The sequence below is a fragment of the Phocoena phocoena genome, chromosome 19 (assembly GCF_963924675.1).
Source record: "Phocoena phocoena chromosome 19, mPhoPho1.1, whole genome shotgun sequence".
Lineage (NCBI taxonomy): Eukaryota > Metazoa > Chordata > Mammalia > Artiodactyla > Phocoenidae > Phocoena > Phocoena phocoena.
In genome coordinates, this window is record NC_089237.1 from 2259269 (window position 1) to 2272690 (window position 13422).

At 39.6% G+C, this 13422-nt stretch overlaps 1 protein-coding gene across 1 annotated transcript in view; it reads right to left on the minus strand.

The window, feature by feature from the left end:
* ABCA5 (ATP binding cassette subfamily A member 5) overlaps positions 1-13422 on the minus strand; it is a 52189-nt gene that overhangs the window by 14466 nt on the left and 24301 nt on the right. Inside the window, exons 18-25 of the mRNA XM_065898118.1 lie at positions 12938-13139; positions 10062-10231; positions 7406-7533; positions 6875-7012; positions 4589-4702; positions 2536-2706; positions 1449-1562; positions 924-1058 (exon numbers count right to left, since the gene is read on the minus strand). Coding sequence (XP_065754190.1) covers positions 924-1058; positions 1449-1562; positions 2536-2706; positions 4589-4702; positions 6875-7012; positions 7406-7533; positions 10062-10231; positions 12938-13139 — 1172 coding nt within the window. The remainder of the gene's footprint in view (positions 1-923; positions 1059-1448; positions 1563-2535; positions 2707-4588; positions 4703-6874; positions 7013-7405; positions 7534-10061; positions 10232-12937; positions 13140-13422) is intronic.

Sequence of the window (13422 nt, forward strand, 5' to 3'; positions counted from 1 at the left end):
AGTCAGACAGAACGTGGGTGGCCTGGGGACCCACGACCCGTGACTGGAATCTGAAGCGGGGGGCTGCCTGCAGGACTGAGCCCTGAACCCGTGGGGTCTGCGCTAACTCTGGTCAGTGTCAGAACTGCTGAATGTCAGGGAAAACCCACACGCTTGGTGTCGGAAGCGCTGTGTGCAGAGGAACCAATTTTCTTTTACGTGTAGAAACGTTCGATTCAAACGAAAAACATGTATTTAACAGCAAACACGTCTTCTCTATAAATTAGCTACCTGTTAATATTTATAGCCATGTTTTGTAGTTAGATTAAGATCTTCCTCACCCCAAAATATGCCTATCAGAGCAGGTATAAATTAAATTATAAACTTAAGCCAAAAAAAGGGAGGGGAGAGAGGTAAGGAGGTGTGTCAGTAGAATTAATCAGCAATCGTCCTAAATTAATTCATCACTTAAGTTTTTTTCTAACCACAGAAATTGTTTTCAATTAACCAGGCTTAATAAAATTAATTTGTTCCTCTATTTTTTTCTTGAAAAAAAATCGCTCAAACTTTATTTTTCCTCATCCCTGTACAGTACAATACACTTGAAAAACTCCCCCGAAACACTCCCCCAAAACTCCCCAGTCCAACACATATGGACTGCAGTCAGATCATACTTCTAACTTATGTACATTGTTTTGGGCATGAAAGACCACGTAATGAACACAGTCCTTCTCCTTTGAGAATCTGCAGTTTAGAAACATGCTTGAAAGGATTCCACAGTAATTTTACGTTTACTGCTACATTAATAGTATTTAAATCAAGTACTAGCAGTCAACCTTTTATTTTATTTTTTTTACTACTTCAGTACAAGAGCTAAGATTCCAAAGATTAGGCAGTAATTATTTACCCTTTTTAAAAAATACTAGAACACCTAACAGACCTACCTTTATGAAACAGATCAGGCAACCTAGAAGCGGATAGATTGGGATGGTTATGCACAAGGCATAATGAAGAACAACTGTAACTGTATATCCCATGAAATAAGTTATTTCGGTGACTACAATGCAAACCAATGCTGTCTAAAGAAGAAAACGAGAAAACAAGGGAAAAGATGTTTAGCAATTTCCAACAAACTTACTGGGTGCCTCAGCATTAACTATGTCTTTAATCTTCTAATAAAACCTGGAACCACAGCAGATACTTAGCCAGAAAGTGTCAGAGCGCTGATACCAGTTTTTTGTGGCTGGCATCCTTGTCATGCTAGTTGTTAAATGCAACAAAATATCATCCCTTCATGGAGTGGATGGGGCTGAAGACGAATATACACACTAACAGACGCTGCTAGCTAGCTAAGTTCTGCACTTAGAAAAGACACAGTAACCCTTTCAGTATAACCATGAAAAGAGTTCATGACTTTCAGATAACGCGCTAGGGAAAGCTGAGACAAAATAATATAAAATGTGACTTACCACAGAATAGATAAATGACCAAAATTCTTTGGTATTTACAATGTTTTTAAAAGTGAAAGAAGTAATATAGGTAAACAGAATAACTGATGGAACATAACCAATAAGGCAAAAAACCTGGAAGACAGAAATGTGTATTTTTATTTAAAAATATGAGTAGCTAACCGTGCCTATGACGTAAAGTACCAGTCACATTAAATCGTTAGGGAATAATTACTCTTCAAGTTTTATTGCTCAGCAAATCGCTCCGAAAAAACGGAACCTGTAGTTCCTTGAGGAGTTTCTCCTAAATCAATAAAGCTCATGTTTTTAACTGCTAACACAATCTTGAATAAGCCATTTAAACTAAATACTATTTGTAGCTATTTTTTTATGCCAAGTAAAATACTGTCTCTTACCATGTTATTATGAAAAACAAGCATAGCTGGTTACGGCTTTATCCTCTCCATCAACTATTAGCTTTCTTTTACTGTACAGCATTTAATGCACTTTGTAAATTTTTAAGAAAGACATTTATTAAGTTATAAGGTGGAGATTAATATGTAAGATCAGGATGGCCTCTGGCAAAGCTCCTAAGTTGACTTTCAGCAACCCCAACCTACCAAGCTCTGTTTTCGCTTTTTTCTAATATAATTCATAGGAAAGGATCTAGTGTCAGTCATTGACATACGAATATGAATATGAATACAAATCACACTCTTCCTTAGTATTTTAAGCCATACTTTAAATTATGGAATAAAAGAGCTTCTTCTTTGTGAAATTATTTTTGGGCACAGAGACAAAGAAGACATTTAAAGGAAGGACTGTTTAAGTATTCCTGATTACATACAAGTAGGCCGTCTACAGGAAAGACCACCTCAGTTTCAAGGAATTATTTCATAATGGTAAAGTTATTGTTTTTAAAAATCACTTAGGGCAATATAAACTGCATTGATTATAGGTATCGTACACAAAAATTAAATAGATGTCGGTTCTGTTTTCTGGAACGTCACCATTACTCAGTCAGACAATTATCACATTTATAAAGATCTAGCTTTTCAAAATAACATTTTATTTATAAATAGCACGAATACAACTGATGTTAACTTACCACAGAAAGGAACTTGACAGCATAAAAATATAATCCATGATGAAATGAAAACAGACTGCCTAACATCAAAGTAAGAACCACAGTGAATAAGGGGACGTCAACAAGAGCCTGTCCAATCCAGTACGCAGAAGGCAGAAGACCCGAAAGTTTAAGTTGAGTGTAAGCTTTGATCTAAAAAAAGAAAAAGGCAAACACTGATTGTAATTTTAAACATCTTGCAAACGAAAAACTCTAGCAAATGATTGTAGAACTTTTAATTTTACATCAACACAAAAGGTCACATTCTGTCTACAGGTAATAAAAGCCCTCCTACAGCTAAATATAAATGCCATCTAGCCTGTAATCTGGCTCATTATTTCTGAGGTGTAAACATTTCAACAAAATTTTTCAGCATCAGGATACAGCAGTGCTGCTAAGAAACGCAAAACTAAAATAAAGTTAAAGGTGTCATGGGGGTTATAGCTGTGCAAACAGTAAGCGGCCAAAACATAACTGCTTTGGAAATTCTGTGGAAATCGAGAGAAAAACAGGTTTCTCACTTTTAAATATTGACCTTTCATGAAAACACTAATAAATGGCCAAGTACCTACTGATTTACACAGGGCTTTCAGCTTAAGTACTGGTGATGCATTTGAAGGCCTTTTACACACTCCTGTGTATAAAAAATGTTAGCTGTTTCTTATCACCACAAGGGAATAGCATTTGCAAGTGTACAAACAGTAAACTTAAATGATCATTGCTTTCCTAGCCCTCTCGTTATTTAATTTGAAATTTTAAGAATCTTTCATAAATCCAAACACCTAACAATCTTATTCAGTTGATTTTTTTTTTTTAATTTTATTTATTTATTTTTGGCTGTGTTGGGTCTTCGTTTCTGTGCGAGGGCTTTCTCTAGTTGTGGCAAGCGGAGGCCACTCTTCATCGCGGTGCGCAGGTCTCTCACTATCGCGGCCTCTCTTGTTGCGGAGTACAGGCTCCAGACGCGCAGGCTCAGTAGTTGTGGCTCACGGGCCTAGTTGCTCCGCGGCATGTGGGATCTTCCCAGACCAGGGCTCGAACCCGTGTCCCCTGCATTGGCAGGCGGACTCTCAACCACTGCGCCACCAGGGAAGCCCTTATTCAGTTGATTTCTGTCATCTATGAAACATCTGTTCATAATAATTAAATGTGTTATAAGAAAGAGCTAGCCATAGAGGAGGTAAGAGAAGAGTGGGCTATAAATATTAGTTAAGACAAAGAAGAGAAATGATTTAAAAAATGGACAACTTTCGTGTTCAATGGATTAGAAGAGGGAAAATATAAATTTCAATATAAGTATAAAAACATAGACCACGTCAAACGCGATGATTTTGGATAATCCATGCTTTTGTCATTCACACATTGCTGGTAGGAATGCAAAATGGTTCATCCACCCTGAAAAGCAGCTCAACAATTTCTTATAAAACTAAACATGCAATCACCATACGACACAGCAAGTATACTCTCGGGCATTTATCCCGGAGAAATGAAAACGTACATTCACACAAAAAGCTAGAGCGAATGTCCGTAGGATCTTTTTTTTTTTTTTTTTTTTTTGATTTTTGGCGGTACGCGGGCCTCTCACTTGCTGTGGCCTCTCCCATCGCGGAGCACAGGCTCCGGACGCGCAGGCTCAGCAGCCGTGGCTCACGGGCCCAGCCGCTCCGCGGCATGTGGGATCTTCCCAGACTGGGGTGTGATCCCGCGTCCCCTGCATCGGCAGCCGGACTCTCAACCACTGCGCCACCAGGGAAGCCCATGTCCGTAGGATCTTAATTCATAATAGTTAAAACTGGAAACAATCCAGATCCACACCATGGAATACGACGAGCAATAAAACTTTTAAAGCACATGACGGGTCCTCAAATAATAAGTGAGAGTTACTACTATTACCGTAATAAATGTATTTATGCTCCATTTACTTCTTGAAATAATAACTGCACAGAAGTCTTGCGCTCACACAAGGTAGGCTAACTTTTTGTCTAAGATTTCTTATTAGTCAGCTGCACCTGTAATTTTTTAACTGAGTCATTACCTTATGATTCTCTGCATTCTCCATGGCAAAGTAAGGTGGCATCGCGGTAACAATGACCCCAAGTAAAGCTGCTTGAAAATACAGCTCGATTTTAAAAACTATGTCTGTAATTCCCTGAAAGACAACCACAGAATAAGAAATAGAACTGGGAATCACTTTATGTCATGTTACTACTTTCTAAAAGACTATCAAAACCTCCAAAGAAACATGTTAGGATACCCACCCTAGACAGCAGTCGACATGTAGCAACGGGTGGCAGAGTCAGCGGGCTATAGTACCAGTTTGACACACTAAGTAGCTATAGGATCCTGAGCAAATTACTGTCCTTCCCTTTTCTTACAGAAGTACACAGAATAATACAGCATATTAATTAAGGTTCACCATTTCGTTAAAAATTATACTGTCCGTGAAGCACAGTTAACCTGTCTCCCAGTGGTTCTACGCAGGCAACAAACGTGGCTCTCTCAGAATGACCTTGATGCCTTCACCGGTACCTGGACTGGACTACAAGCCAGCTGGGATCTAGGAACCCCCCTTTTCTCCACTGGGAAAAGTCATACCCGAGCTCAGCTTCCTATGGAGCCAGGAGCTTCTTATTCCCAGCAGAGGGGGACCGTAACTCCGATAGGCCTGTGGATCCAGGTGCGGACAGCAAACGTTCCCAGACGACCTAGTTAACAGCTGGTGCCCCAAATGCAAACTACCCAGAACCACTCTCAATGCCACGGATGATGTGGAAAGAGGCTGCATTCTGTCGGCCCCGGCCTCCCGAGTTTCTAGCAATAAAGCCAGTTCCTTAATTCGTGCCATATGACGTTGTCGAATTCGTCCCAAACTCTGGTACCTTACGGTGGAAGACCCAGACAGAACCCACAAATGTGTAAGCTGAGTAGCACAAGAAGTGGAGATTAATGAGATGACAGCTGGACTCAATTACACAGAATCTCATCATTGAAGGGGAAAAAATGTGGAACGTGACCAAGATTATATCTGTGAATAGGGCACTTTACAAAGTCCCACTCTTTCCCTCTGGTTTTCAACAACGGTATGGTCGTATGTCAGAGTTTGATGGAGAATGCTAACAAGGAAGATCTTCTGTAACAGTTACAGACACACACAAATGTGGCAACATCATAAAGATGTGCGCGGGAATTAAACACTTTGAACCGTGGAGGAAAGAAGACTGGGGAGGGACGCACTGGAGGTTTCACCTGCGTCTTTAACGTTTTAATAAATAAGAAAAAACAAGATACTAACATTTGAAATATGTGGGTACTATATACACAGTTGTTTACTTTCTGTAGGATTGAAACACAACAACAGCAACAAAAATCGCAAGGGATGATCTACAACTTCGATGATGATTTCTATATCACCTATGCAATGCTGACACAATATTTATTTATCACAACAAATATTTATCACAAATATTTATTTCCTGCCCGGAAATCTCTCCAGATTCATACCTTCAAATGCCACCAGGATAACCAATCCCTCCACAGGCTCAAAGCTGAAATCAATATCTCCATTCCACCAGAACGAAGCCACAATCTCTCTTCTGCCTATATTCTCAAAATTGGTGACTGATACTACTACTATGTACCGCTTTACCCCCCAAACGTAAGAAATACGATGCCTCACAAAAGCAAGAGTGATAGAGTATGTCACGTCTTTTAACACAGAGTTGCAAAACTCTATGAACATAATAAAAACCACTGAATTGTACATTCATATGGGTGAATCAGATGGTGGCTGAAGTACATCTCAGTAAAGCTTTTGAAAAACAGTATGGCAACAGAAAGCAGAAAATGCTATTACCGAAAGATGTTTGTCCATTTATTTTCCAACATATGAAAAACAATACTAGTATTCAGAGAAAAAGGTTGACTGTTTTCCTGGAGACTTAAGTGGCTTTTCGTATCTATAATCCCACTGTCTGTCCTAGAGGAAAAATGACTGGGTGACTTCTCAAGGTTCAATACCCAGCATCTAGATTTCCAATGAACAATATTCATTTTTAATTATCTAAATTTTTCTTCTCTAGTATAAAAACTACTCATGCTTTACAAACATATCAGTACCAAGACAGAACCTCCTTGAGCATGAAGCGAACTCATACTGTCGACTCCTAAACCCAGGATGTGAACCATCCCCAGCTCAAGTTTTAAGACTAGCAGATGTCACAAGATGAACTGCTACAGATTTCATCGGTTATTATCACTTGGCTCTTAACAGTTATTTGATGCACACACGCACACACGCACACCCATTTTTAAGTCTGCTTACTTGAACGAATGGGGTATTCCAGATCTGGATCCTTTCGGTCACATTTGAATGATAAAGATAGTAGTTGCTAATGATATTCATCAATACAGGTAAAGAATAAACCATAGTACCGTTGAAAACAGCAGTAAAAACATAGTCCTACAATTCAAAAAAACAGAGTTATTATACAGTATACAGAAATATAGATGACTATATGATGGCTACGTACCAAGCTTTTCTCACCAGCTAAGTTAACTCTCACTAACTGTGCTGCAAACCGGTTCAACAAATCATAGAAATAATACTCAATGATAGAGAAAAATAACCTGGTTTGGAATCTAGATATTTTGATGTTTTAAACAAAAAGATGACATAAAAATAATTAAATTCTTCAGAGCTTTATTTACTGGTCCTCCATCGGGGCATAAAATATATCCTAAGTAAACACAGCCAGCTATTTCCAAAAGTAAATTTTAATTTCCAACTAATAAGGTCAAATCAGCAAACAACTGATTTTAGAGGAAATGTCTTAATCCCACACACTACTCTTACCTTTTCTGACTGCATCACATTTAAAGCTGCGCTGTGCGGAGCGGCAGACACGTAGTCACTGTCATTAAACATTGTCACCATTATGTTCTGGGTGGTGAAAAACCTAAGAAGATCACTGATATCTGAGTCTGGTATTAGAAGATAAGCAAATAACAAAGAATCAGTTTAAATGAGAAACAGACACAGGCTTTTAGTAACATGTAGAGCTCTCTTTTTTTTTTTTTTTTTTTGCGGTACACGGGCCTCTCACTGTTGCGGCCTCTCCCGTTGCGGAGCACAGGCTCCGGACGCGCAGGCTCAGCGGCCGTGGCTCACGGGCCCGGCCGCTCCGCGGCACGTGGGATCTTCCCGGACCGGGGCACGGACCCGTGTTCCCTGCATCGGCAGGCGGGCTCTCAACCACTGCGCCACCAGGGAAGCCCAGAGCTCTCTTTTTGAAGAAGTATTTTCTCTCCATTAGCTAAGACATGATTAAGAACATTGGCTCTGGGACCAGTCAGCATGAATTCAAATCCAGGTCCAGACACGCAGACCTCAGAACAGAGCCTGACACACAGCTACTGCGCCAATTTCAGCTGCTGCCGCTGCTACTGATGTTACTCGCATTCAGAGTGTACCTATAATATGTGAGATCTGGTCAAACAGTAAGAGTACAAATCTATCTGGCAATGTTATGCGACAAGGTAACGTGCCACGCTCAGAGAGGTGGGAGCCAGGGTGTGGAGTTAGGTGGCGTCACTCCCTGGAGGACTGCTGCGTGATTTGAACAGACAAGCAGTATAAATGTCAACTGCGTTACTACTTTAAAATAGTAAAACGCATAACCAGGTCTCCATCTATATTCCCTAAATAGCCTGGAGCTAAGGGGGAGAGTCTGAATCCTGTCCGAGGTCTAAATCTATACCAACAGGCCTGATGAGTGGAAACAGTTCTCTGTCCATCACAAAAGCCAGGATTCAAGGACGGACAAGTGTGGCTTTGAGAGAAATCAAAACCAAACAAAGGAAAACACTAGCAGTAACTGAGCAGCACGGCCGGTGGCTCAGACTCAGCAACAAACCTGAGTGTCAGAGAGAAGGGTGCTTCTAGTGATAGGACATCTCCTCCCAACCTAGTGCCTTAACTGATCTCTCATTTCCAGATGCCAGAGAGGCTCTGTCCTCTCGAGAGGAGGGCTCTACTATAACTGAAGGAACTGTATCACCTGTGATGACAGAAAGCTTTGCCAGGAGGATAAGAGACCACCCAATACATACACACAGAGACCACTGAACACTAAAGGAAATGTGCCTTTAGGACCAACAACAAGGTCTAGGAAAATGTGAGATAGACAGATAGAAAGACAGACGGATGTAAGCAACTCTAGAAATACTTAAAATTAACAGATGGGACAAAACTTTGAAAATACTATAATTTCTGCAGATCAGTGAGAGTGAACGCCAAGCAGAAATACTTGAGATAATGTACAATTCCCCAAACACACAAAAAAAGTCACAATATCAGAGTGTAAGGCTCCATGCAGTACTATCTTTCAGCAATGTGAAATGTACATTAAAACCAAAATAAGAATTCTAATGGGAGCAATAAATTGAGAAACATAACGTTTTCTATTCAAGAGTGTTTTCTATCACTAAATACCTTCTTCCTCCAAAAGAATAAAAACAGAGAGCTAGAATTGAAGAGTGATGATTGTAACGGCCATCTGTAACTGTCCCTAACTACCACTATTATTTTAACACCGGGCAAAGCTTTTCAGTTAATAGTGAATCAAAATGGAAAGATACTAGAATACAGGTGAAGTGTCGGGAAATGTTGAACTCCAAAGAATTTGTGCGTGTAGAAAGGGTGTACGAAATGCAACTTTCCAACATAGTTCAGCAAGATAAGCAAAGGAAGCTGCGTCTGCTTTACTGTAAACTACAGAGCTAGCTCACTTTCCTCTTCAAGAACCTCGGGACTATAAACTATCCACACAGATGGGAGATGGTGTAGGAACATCTAATTCACGTCAAATTCTGAATTAGGTTTTAATATTTTGAAAATCGAAGTCCTATATCAGGTTTTTAAAAATTTATTCTGAGGTTTGCGCAAAGCCGTATGTTTTAAAATTTCTTTCATATTTGATTTAATTATGTAATAAAAAGAATCAATAGCAAGTCCAAAAATATCCATTACAGATTTAATGTATTTGATCATAGAGATTTCTAAGACAACTGTCCTTAGTTCTAGCTTTTCAGACAGTCCTTAAAAATTGTTTAAACACTTCTATTTAGATATGTAACTGCATAAACATTACATGCCGTCACTCTTTCTAAAGAGGGTTTTTCAACTTCTGAAGTTTATTTTGTGCATCATAAACTTTGAGATGAAACGTGCTGCTCTGAGAATAATGTCGCTACTCTTAAAAATGGAAATTTTATGATTATATACAGTATAAATCAGAATATTTTAAAAACCGTCATCTACACTTAAACCAAAATTTCATTTCTGTAATGTATTACTCAGCATCAGTGAGGAGTTTTGCTTAATTTAGGTTCACGCACACAGACCACGCCTTTAACATATATATATTTCTAAAATCCAAATCTCTGGCCTATGTCTACCTCTCACCCCAGGCCCCACCAACACACATTCACAAACCTGCACATACTCTCACCGGTAGAATTTTGAAGAAGCAGACTTGTTCTGTATTTATGAGGTTTATCTCCAGGTTTTAGGAAGTATAAGTCTGGAACAAGTTTGATGGGAACAACAGCATTTTTAAAAGAGTGATGCACCAAAAACATAAAAATCTGAACTGCGAAAAAAATTAAAAGCAGAAGCAACCTGAAAGGAAAAAAAATACACAGTTCAAGGCACGTTAACATATAAATCTACAAAACAAACTTCCTTCACATGACAGTTAAAAGGTACTCATTTAAAAAAGAAAAAAAAAAAGAAAGACAAGAAAAGGAAAAAAAAAAAAACTTGAAAAATTCCCACTTGGGAGTAGAAATTCGACTCTCCAAAATGGTCTCATGACAATATTGGAAAGAAAGCCAATATTCAATAACAAAGTTAAAAGTTATAAAAGTATATTTTAGATCGGAGCCACCCTGAAATTTTTATAGGGCATGTAAACCTGTAGTTATAACTTAAAAAAAAATACACGTTATGTCACATTTATAGCTCTACTCTCCTGAAGGAACTATTTCCTGCCCTACCTCTATCCTATGTACTCTCCAAATATTTTAGAAAACATATGATACAAAAATATTTTAGATACAGTGAAGAAAATAAAAATACAGTGAAAACTTCAGATGACTGGTATCTTTGAGATATCATCCTAACCACATCAATTTCCATTTCTCCTCTACAGTGAGTTATAAGGACCATAATGTGCAGCGGGCCCAGCACATAATTCTACTATAACCACTCAAAATGCCCTTCCACCTGAGAGACAGGTAACTTTTTTTTTTTTGCGGTACGCGGGCCTCTCACTGTTGTGGCCTCTCCCGTTGCGGAGCACAGGCTCCGGACGCGCAGGCTCAGCGGCCATGGCTCACGGGCCCGGCCGCTCCGCGGCACGTGGGATCTTCCCGGACCGGGGCACGAACCCGCGTCCCCTGCATCGGCAGGCGGACTCTCAACCACTGCGCCACCAGGGAAGACCCGAGACAGGTAACTTTTCATCTCAGCCTGCAAAAAATCTCTACAGTGTGTGTGACAGGTGTCACAACAGTGGGTAGAGAGAGCTTAGGTTATCACACATCAGCATTTTATAATTTTCAGAAACCCTATAATTTTAAGTCATTCTTAAATTGTTGTAAGTAGACCTATATCAGCACGGCCAGAAGCATACTGCGTTGAACTCTAGTTCCATAATAAGTTAGTGGGTGTTTTAGGTTAAAAACAAAATTCGTGATTAAAATATATTTGGAAACTCCAAGTTAAACAAAGTTGAAATAATTTCTTTAGCATAGAATGGCTCATGTGTTTTTATATGCTAATGGACAAATCTTTAAGAGAGGAAATGTAAGTTATAATATTTTCTACATGTATGGTCAATACAGATTTGACCATGGAACACTTCTTGTAGCAGGCTGAATGTCTGTCACCCTCCTCCCAAATTTATACACAGAAGCCCTACGCCCCAAAGCGATGGCATCTGAAGATGAGTCCTCCGGGAGGTCATCAGGGTCAGATGGGGTCACGAGGGCACGGCCTCATAACGGGATTGGTGCCCTGAGAAGAAGAGGCACCAGAGAGCTTGCTCTCTGGTGGCTCTTTCTCTGTGTGCACACACAGCGAGGGGGCGGGGTGGTGGTGGTGCCCAGCTGCAAGCCAGGAAAAGTCCTCAACAGGACCCGACCATGTGGACCCTGACCTCACTCCCAGTCTCGGGAACTGTGGGAAAATAAATTTCTGCTGTTCAAGCCAGAAGATAAACTTCTGCTGTTGTTATGGCAGCCGGAGCCGAGATTCTTTTATTGTTTTTCAGGGAGTATTTTATGAGAGTAGTATTCAATTAAATAAACGGACACATGCTGATTTAAACAAAGGTTTTTCTCTCACTAATGCTGACACAGGAATAAATCAGATACGTGATTGACATTTCTTTGATATTGAATAAGTCTAGGCAAAAAGCAAATGAATTCAGCATATTTCAAACATATAACAAAACTCTTATTCTTTATATATATATATATATATTTTTTTTTTTTTTTTTTTTTTTTTTTTTTTGCGGTACGCGGGCCTCTCACCGCTCTGGCCTCTCCCGCTGCGGAGCACAGGCTCCGGACGCGCAGGCCCAGCAGCCATGGCTCACGGGCCCAGCCGCTCCGTGGCATGTGGGATCTTCCCGGACCGGGGCACGAACCCGTGTCCCCTGCATCGGCAGGCGGACTCTCAACCACTGAGCCACCAGGGAAGCCCCTCTTATTCTTGATTATTAAGTTTTATTTCTACCGCCATTCAGGATCTAACAAGTCAGCGTGGTATATAAAAGTACTGAACGTTACTTCTAAATAATTCAGCGTCTAGCAGCCCATGGGAACCTAACTGACAGAGACACGGCTAAGTGGAAAAGACGTCATTTTGATCCCAGTTCTACCCGCTATAAGCCCTTCTTTATATTTCCGTTTCTTCACCTGATAAATAAGGATAAAACTTATTCTTCCTGCTGTTTACCAAAAAATGGTCATAAATATTAGTAATAGAGGCAAAACAATTGTGAAAAATGTAAATGCAAAATAAAATTTAAATGCAATGACAGTAATTCAAAAATTACACAATTAGAGAAAATTGTCACTCCCTCATTTTATAGATGAGACCAAAAAAATGCTAGTTTTAAAAAAGAGTTAAGGCGCTAATGATATCCAGTGAAATCACCAGAGGTATAATTTTTTTCTCTGACATTGTGAAATTACCATTTTAATCTCTCAAAACTACACAGATTATTTACATATGTCTACATTTTAAAGACTAAGATGGTAAATCTAGTTTGTATCCTTAAGAAAACAACTCATCAGACGGAAGAGCGGTTATACTTACACTGATCTCACTGATTTGCTCTCACGTTTCAAGGTAAGGAAGTGAAACTTTGCAATTTTAAACACCTGCTGTTTCCAAACACTCATGGTGCTCACCAGAGAAGCCTTGGTTTCAGAAAGAATAAGCAAGCTCTGCTCCATTTCATCAAAGGGTTTTGAATGCACTTCCTCCTCTGGTGGCCGCTGAGCAAATACACTATAATCTATTTGCCAAAACAAAATGATAGAAACTTAGGTTATCTTCCTTAAAAAGATGAAAACCTTTCTGAAGCATGTAAATTTCAAAGCAGCACACACCTGGCAGTGATACAGGACAAAGGGGACAGTCATATACTTTGGCAATGTTATCAAAAGTGAACATGTGCACAGCTTATGACCCAGGACATTCTCTCTCAGGTATAAATCCAACAGAATTATGTACAGAGGCTCACTGAAACACATGTACAAGCATATCCTTAGCTAGTACCCTATGCAATAGCCGCATGC